At 28.9% G+C, this 9,016-nt stretch overlaps 1 protein-coding gene across 1 annotated transcript in view; it reads left to right on the top strand.

The window, feature by feature from the left end:
* Nucleotides 1-9,016, top strand: part of LOC106787541 (protein gustavus) — a 35,966-nt gene that overhangs the window by 4,026 nt on the left and 22,924 nt on the right. The window contains exon 2 of the mRNA XM_014749964.1: nucleotides 1,306-1,380. Within this exon, the coding sequence (XP_014605450.1) occupies nucleotides 1,306-1,380 (75 nt within the window). The remainder of the gene's footprint in view (nucleotides 1-1,305; nucleotides 1,381-9,016) is intronic.

Raw genomic sequence — 9,016 nt, 5'->3', positions numbered from 1 at the left:
AATATTATAACTATTCTAACTTTATATTATTCCCATACGATATTTTATACATATATATATTCCAATATATTGTTAATAACATTTAATCAATCGTTATACAAATTTTCTTTAACACATAATTTTCAAAAAAAAAAAATAATAAATCATTATACTCTCGAATTTATTCAAGTTCTCTTTTCATCTCTTCTCTTCTCTTTCTTTCTTTCTTTCTTTTTGTATTTTAACTACTTTCTATATTTGTTCATGGTGTGGTCCTTAAAGGAAGTAAGTACTTAGACGATAACTGGCCTACTTTAATTTCGTAGGGCTTGGCCGTTTGCTTTTTAAATTCCAAACGAGAATAACCTTTGTTCTTAGATGCGTTCATCTATCTCTTACTCTCTCTCATTCTCTCTCATTCTCTCTCATTTTATCTTTCTCTTTTTCTCTCGTTTTTTTTTTTCTTTATTTCTGTCTCCATCTTTCGAAATCTTTATATATATATTTTTTTTTTGCAATAACAATCGTGAATAAAATTCTATCTTATTTTATGCGAATATTGTTGCTATTATTATTATTATTATTATTATTATCATCATAATAGTTCATATTTTACAGAAGAAATAGAACTAATTATAAGTAATACCAACTCGCGTTATTTTATTTAGTTGAACTCTTAAAACGTTTTGTCGTACACTCATTCAAAGTCATTTTAGTTTCGATGACACACTTTAAACATCCCGTTCTGTTACTTTAATCGCTTACTGTAAGCCTCGTAGAAAATGTGTTCCTTATCTCTCTACCCTTAGTTATGACATCATCGATTCTATCCAAACCTTCGTGGAATCGTATTTTATATATTCATGCTTACGAATTAAGATTATTTTTATTACTTTTTTTTTTTTTTTCTTTTTTTTTGTTTCTATTATAATTTTCTTCCTATATTTTATTCTGTTTTCTTTTCTCTTTCTTTTTTTTTTATATTTGTTTGTTTTAATTGGGTATTACAAAACAATTTGCACGATCGAGAGAATAGAATGAGAATATTGGATGAACCTTTTTTTTTTTTTTTTTTTTTATTCTAGTTTAGGACTTAATTAGATAGTTTAGATTAGTTTGATTAGATAGATACATAGCTCGGTTAGATGACATTTTTCTTCCTGTTTTTTTTTTTGAATTATTTTACGTAGAAAAATAAAAAAGAAGAAGAAAAAACGAAACCAAGAAAAAAAAAAAAAAAAAGAAAACCAAGAAAATTTCTATTGTAGGCTTTTGTGTCAAGAAAAAGACGTGGAGAATGACTCCTCTTCTATTTTTTTCTTTCAGACTGGACCGTTTCGTAGCGAGCAAAAATGAAGACACGAGGTACAGACAGCTAACCGTTCAGAGAGCTAAACGAGCGTACGTTTTTTCAATCCTAATCATCAATCAATCCCGTGTGATTCATTTCTGGAGCACGCTTTCAATATATTTTTTTTTTATGTATCCGATTTATTATCGTTCGATATATTACTTTCCTTTAGTTAGAAGAAGAACAAATATATATATATATAAAAGAAAGAAAGAAAAAGGAAACACTAATTGCAAGTGTGTCATCGTTATCATTATCATCATGCTTGAATCGTTCATAATCGTGGATACAAAATCATACGAAATTAATAAACAAAATTAATCAGAAACAAAACAAAAAAAAACTCGAAATAATATTTAAATAAAAAAAAAAAGATCGAATTAAAGTAAGAAATGTTTAAGATTTGTTAATCGAAATAAACGTGGGTGAGTTTGAATCGTTTACATTTAAAATACGCGTGAAAATAGCAAAGTAGAAGTAAAAAGGGGCTGTGATTATTTGGGTTTTAGAATCAAGTCTCTAGAGCACGTTCTTATAAATCGTGTCGTCATCATAGAAATTAGAATTAGAGAGGAATAGAAAAGGAAAGAGAGAGAGAGAGAGAAAAAGAACAGCAAAATGATGCCAACGACATTATACACCACAGGGAACGCACCAGCTCAGCAACAACTACCCATTTCCCCATTCAGTTCTTTTTCTTTTTCTTCTTCTTCTTCTTCTTCTTTTCTCACTCGATCATTTCCTTCTTTCTTGCATTAGTTTTCTTTATTTTTTATTCGTTTTTCCCTCTCTTGCTTCATTACAGTTTTTAATTAACGCGTGGGATGTGCTTACTTTCGCTATTTTAAATTGTTTTCCCTTTTGTTTTTTTTTTTTTCATTATTTATTTGCGAGAAGAGAAATATTATTTGTTTGAATCGTCGCGCGGTATGTTTTTTTTTTTTTTTTATTGAATTGTTGTTGGATAGTAATTAAAATTAATCGATGGAAATGATATTTCGATGGAATTACAATACATTGTTTCCACTTTAAAATCAATAAATTTGAAACGATCATCCACTGATCATCATATTGACGAATTATTAACTGCATCGTAGAGATTAATCACCCAATCGTGTGATTTCTTTTTTCAAAGATTTAATATTTTTAACTTTCTTCCCTCTCTCCGGCTCTCTCTCTCTCTTTCTCTTTCTCACGTGTTCCTAGTTAAGAAAAGGTAATCGATAAAAGAAGGCAGACGTCGTGAGTAGGCGGCTTAGAAGTTGAGTTATTAACTACTATTACGCGTAACTCTCTGACACAATGTCCCACATATAGCCATAAGAAAATAAAATATTCATCGTGTTTCCCTGCCACACTGTTTGGTTAATTAAAGTTGGCCTACCACCTACCTACCTACCTACCTATCTACCTACCACTACGTTCTTCTATTTTCTTCTCTTTCTCTTTCTCTTTCTCACTCACACTTTTATGATCCTTGAACAGAGCGTTAATTGCACGACACCCCGTAGAGAAACTCTAGTGGTCCTTCTAATTTAATTAACGTTCCACGGGTAAATGCGTTTTTCTTCTACCACCCCACCCCACCCCACTCCCTTTATTTTCTCCTTTCTGTGTTCTTCTTTTGAACTTTTTTTTTGTTTTCCTCTTTACTTACTCCCTTTCATTTTTGATTTTTGAATAAACATTTATGCGATTCTCTCGTTGCATATTATAACAATTTCCTTAACACGTAGAAAGAAAAAGAAAGATATCTTCTTATATTTCGATGAATAATATCCCTCTCGTAAAGTTAACATCTAACGAGCCCAAATTGGATCCTTGAAAACGTATCAGTTACAAATTTCCTTTTGGAACTTTCGAAAAATATAAAAAAATAAAAAGAAAAAATGAAAACCCATGTTGTTCATATTTTAACGATAATACGACACTCGATCGATGTGTATTATTAGGATACATTAAAGCTGATGTATCGTAAATGCATACTCTCTCGCATACGCCTTTTCTTCTATAAAGAAATGAATATTACATATTACGAATTGATCATTTGCAGCATAATCACTAAACGATTATAAAAGTTTCGTTAAGTCATTTGATCGTTGGTTTCGCTATATTTTTTCTTTCTTTCTTTTTTTTTTTTTTTTTTCGTTCAATCATAATTTGTCGATTAATTAAGGATTATGCTAAATTATCTTTCAAGTTGAGAGAACATAATGGAACGGGGAATGGAAATTCTGTATTACAAATGAGATTTCGAACCACAGCCCCCTTTTTCTCTAAATCCATTCAAACCTTCCCCCTCCCTTTCACCTTTTTCTCTTCTCCTCCTCTTTTTCTTCGTTTTCTAGGACCACCCACTCAATAACTAAACCTTTCTAGCCTCGATAATTTCTCGAGAAATTTAAATACAATCGCTTTGACTTGCAGAAACTAAAACGTTCGTTCCTTGTATAAATTTGCTTTCATTTTATTTCTCTTTTTTCGTTTTTTTCTTTTTTTTTTATGGATTCGTTTGACTGTAGGTCATCCTATATTTTTTCTTTTCTTCTTATGAGAGATGCAAGTGTCATAAAATGCATCTGGTTTGTTTATTCTTATCACCACCAACAACCCTTCTTTTCTTCTCGTATTCTTATTTTTGTTATCATTGCAAATTAATTTGTGTTTTTAATTCGATGAAATGATAGTAACAGTTATCAGATAATATCAACTACAGTCCTCTACTACGTGATATCAAATTTAAATTTGTGAATGTAGAACAACATAACCCACCTAATTCGGGTGCTCGTACGCGAATGGTTGGTTAAACGTGATCGGTATACAAATTGTCGTCATTTTTGTTTTACCAATACCCCGAACATTGCACATTCATTTTTATTTATTTATTTGATTCGACTTTTTCCTTTTTTTTCTTTTTCTTTTAGGAATTTTTGTGTCCTACATTTTCATAGTTACAAAAAAACAAAAAAAATAAAATAAAATAAAAATTGTGGACAATTGTATTTTTTAATTCCAATTTTTTTTACAAAAATAATATAAAGCACACAGTCGTTTCAATCTTATTTATTGAAGAATAAATATAGTATCTCTTTTTATTCCGAATAATATTTATAAAAAAAAAAAGAATATTATTCCTTGTGTTCTAATTTATTTTTTAATACTATTTTCATCATACACACACACACACACACATACTTATATATATATGAAGGAACGCTTTCTCGACTTTGAGTTAAAATCTAGAACTCGTTAAAACGAAGGGCAAACTCGAAGTTTCTATGTGCGCGCCAGTTCAAGCCCATACATATATAGACACTTATACATATCATATATATATATATATGTATATATATATATACATATACATATGTAAAAAGGTTGATGGAAAGCCTTTGAATATGAATCGCACGTAGGCCCGTTTTTTCTCCGGTTTCATGTTTTTTTTTTATCGGTCTTTACGTAATCTCTTGAAGATCGATAAAGTCGACAGTGGTTGGTATAATTGAGAGAGATATCTTTATTTTTTTTCCCCCTTCCCCCCAATCAATCAACCAACCAACCAACCAACCAACCATTTTCACGAAAATCACGTTCACGACAGCCTTGTGTACGTTAAACATACGCTCCACGTTTTAAAGATACTTTAAACATTTGTCATAGATAAGGAAGTTGAACAGATAAATTCTTTGACCATTTATAAATAAATATTTCATTGTAATTTATATATGAAAAAGAAAAAAAAAGAAAAAAAAAAGAAAAGAAAAGAAAAATAACTTTCAATTCGAAACATATATTTACCATTATAAAGAAAAACTTAGCTTTTTAGTTTGAATACATGTTACGTAAATGAACTGGCCTTTGATTTTCTGATTAACATATACAGTATAAAAGAAAAAATCATTCCTTCGTTATAAATTTATTAACCAAAGAAAAAAAATATAATCTTATCCACACACAACAATTTTAGGTCCGTCCAATAAATACTCATATTCTACAAATAATATATAAAAAAAAAAAAAATTAGAAAAAAAACCTGCAAGAATTTATCGATCAATCTATAATAATATATTTATATATTGGTAAAAAATGGTTTTTTTTTGGGAGGGGGGGGGGTAAAAAATTTTATACGATCGTCTAAAAATATAATTATAAGAAATCACACATTGCAAGGGAAGAAAAAAGAGAAAAATAGAGTGACGAAGAATAAAAAAAAAGGGGGGAAGGGAGCTGGAAGCAAAAGGGGGTAAAAGTGAAGTTGTTTTTTTTTTTCGTAAGCGACGATAAATATATTACCAAACGTTATTCGAAGCGGGCGGGCTTTAGTCGTAAGTTTGTATTGTATACTTGTGTGTTATATATACTCGTGTGTTGTATATTTGTGTGTTGTATACTTCTTCTTTCTTACTTTACTACTCTTACTGCTGTGCTCGCTGACCCATTTGTGAAACTTGCGCGACTCTCGTTGCCACACACCTTTTGCCGTGTGCTCAATTATTACAACACTTTACGAATTACACAGACGACCCTCCCTCCCTCCTTACCCGTCTTCTCCGATTTCTCTCTCGTTCTATCACTCTTTTTATTATTTCATTGTTTATATATCGTTCGCAGTTAACTCAATATGATAGATTAGGAAGAACCTTATTTTTGTCTCTTTTTTTTTTTTTTTTTTTTTTTGCAATTATTGCAATTTTTATCATTGAAATTTTTATTCGATTGATTTTATTTCTAAGTGTGAGAATATATTTTATATTAATAATATTTTTGATTAATTAAATTAGATATTGTTTATCCAATGTTTTTTGAATTTTTTGTGTATGTGTGTGTTTAGGAGAAAGATTGTATATTGTATTGGTTTTATTTATTACTATTGATTAATAATTATTGTTTATGGATGACTACATTTTGTAGCAATTGTATTAGATAGAATTTTGATTTAATTTAAAATTTTATATTTCAATATATATTTTATAATTATTTAGAAAAAATTTAATAGATTTTATTTATATATTATTAATTCGTAATATATGATATAACATCTCAGACTTTGTATCAGGAATAAAAAGAATACGTTTGAACAAGGATATAAATTAGATGTGTAATTATTAATGAAAATCATATTGTTTAAATATCGTATTATTCGAAAATATTTGAATAAATAACTTTTCGTATATTCTGTTAATAAAATCATATAATTCTTAGAATTTGAAATAACTAGTATGCATCAAAGAAAAATAAAAAGGGTTGTTATCGGTTAGAGACACCAATAATACGTAAACTTTATTATCTATTATCTACATTAGCGATAAAAATCATATCAATTGTGATACACGACTCGAATCATTCAATATTTTTTCATAAACTTATCTAAATATCAAACATTATTTTACTATACTATCGAATAATTTTTATTTATAATATTTTTAATATAATAAAAAAAGAAAAAAAAAAAAAGAATATATGTCTCTCTCGAATAAGGAGGTATCATTGTGTTTTGCTTAAGCAAAGAAACGAATCATCAAAGATTGAGTAAGACACTCGAGTGAATTCTTTGTAAGAATAAGAATCAATGACATCGTTTTTCATACGTGATTTGTAGAAAAAAAAAATTGAGAAAGAGATATATATATAGAGAAAGGTATTCTTTTTTTGAAACAAAAATAAAAACTGTACTTTAACACACCCACACACATACAAATTTATATATTTGTGATATAGAACACATACCACAAATAAAATACACGTGTTAATTTGTACGTTGTTAAAATAAAAATAAAGAAAAGCTTTCAGAAAGATGATCATACCATTATACACGTAGGTGAGACGTGAGGGGGGGGGGGGGTGGTTGTGACCATATCGAAAAGATTTGTCACTGTATAAAGATGAGATAAAAAAAGTGAAAAGATAAAGAGAAGGAACGAGAGAGATAAGAAATAAAACATGCAAACACATAGAAACTAAAGATATGCATTACAAGACACGTTTGAAGCATCACGAATCACAGAGCCTGCTGACTAGTACTTCTACATATGTCGGAATTTATAAACCAGGTTGCTAAGCGTGTGTCCTTACTGATATAACCGTGTCTTCTTTTTTTTTATTCTCAATCTTTTCAAGAATTAAATAACACACACACACATATATTTTCATTACTTTCAAATTGTCAAACTCGTTTAAAAAAATATCTCAAATTTTCGTGCACATATATATTTATTAATTTTTTTTTTTTTTTGTAATACAATTCAATTCAATACTATTCGAAAAAAAAGATAAAACAAATATTTCAAACTTTTCGTATACCTACACGTATGCACGTTTGTTAAATTTTTGTTGTTAATCGGTAAAAAATCCTTCAGAAAAATATTTCTAATCTCTTTGCACGCGCGCGTTTGTTAATTTCTTTTTTTCTTTTTTTTGTTAAGACTGTGAAATTCTTTTAAAAAAAATAATCGAAAATTTTTACGTACGCGTGTTTCAGACAAATTGGGGGGGGGGTTTTTTTTTTTTTTTTTTTTTTTTTTTAAAGGAAATAAAATTCGTCGAAGAGAAATTTGCCTAATTTTTTGTTCTCTCGAAAGTAATGAATACTCGAGGAATTTGTGGAATAAGACGGTTGGAATAGTTTCTAGGAACAAATTTGAATGGACGGACAGACGGTAATTCCTGGGAAAAAGACCCTTTAACAAAAGTTATCCCTTCGAAGGGATTTATACACGTTCCCCATAATGTTGTTCCCTTTTCGTCTTTTTTCGGTCTAAAGTTTAATTTTTTACCAAGAAATATATCTTCTTTTAATACTCGGGGTAATATCTCCCTTGTGTTAAACTGTCAAAATATTTTTTAAACATTTATCTATAAACAATTAATTGTATTACAACAATCGGATACGAAAAAAAAAGGAAACATTATAAATATAATCGATATATTATTTCAAAACTAAAATTAAAATAAACGTCGTACTTTAATCATCGTGAATAGAAATTATTTTAAAATTGCATGATGAACATAAAACACACACACATCGAAAAGTTAACGAAATTGTTTTTTTTTGTTTATAATTTATTTCAAGACGCCCTTTGTTTACATCATTTTCTATAACATTTTTATTCTATATTTTTCTTTTATTTTTTTTTTTCTTCTTTAATTTTATTTCTTACGATCAACTTTCTTCAACTCCTTTCTTTCCTGACTATAAAAAATAGAAAAAAATTGGAGAAAGAAAAATGAAGAGAGAGAGAGAGAGAGAGAGAGAGAGAGAGAGAGAGAGACGCGAACTCGGCGAAATTTTCTTTTCGATTCTTTTATCTTTTTTCTTCTTCCTTTACTTTTTTCTTCTTGCAACCTTCTTTCGAGAAGCGAAAATGAAAAATCGTCGAAGGCACTCTCGCGAAATCGCTTTTCTCCTTGGAATGGGTCTTTTCTCCTACGGGGTTACCTTTATCCTTCAAGGATTAATGTCAAACCTCTTCTCCTTATACTTATCCTTCTTCTCTTCTTTCTTTTTTTCTTTTTTTTTTTTTCTCGACGATTTTTTCTCGTTAAATTTTTTAGTTCACGCGATCGATGTGATTAAGCATACAAAATGTTTTATCTCTGAGGACGATAATATTTACGTGTTAATTTTTATGGGACAATTCTGTGTACTCGTAAAATTACGAAGTTGGAATAAAATTGTGAATAATGTTT

Source organism: Polistes canadensis, unplaced genomic scaffold (assembly GCF_001313835.1).
Source record: "Polistes canadensis isolate GaletaPanama2010 unplaced genomic scaffold, ASM131383v1 scaffold_104, whole genome shotgun sequence".
Classification (NCBI taxonomy): domain Eukaryota; kingdom Metazoa; phylum Arthropoda; class Insecta; order Hymenoptera; family Vespidae; genus Polistes; species Polistes canadensis.
This window is presented reverse-complemented; position numbering and strand designations above follow the sequence as displayed.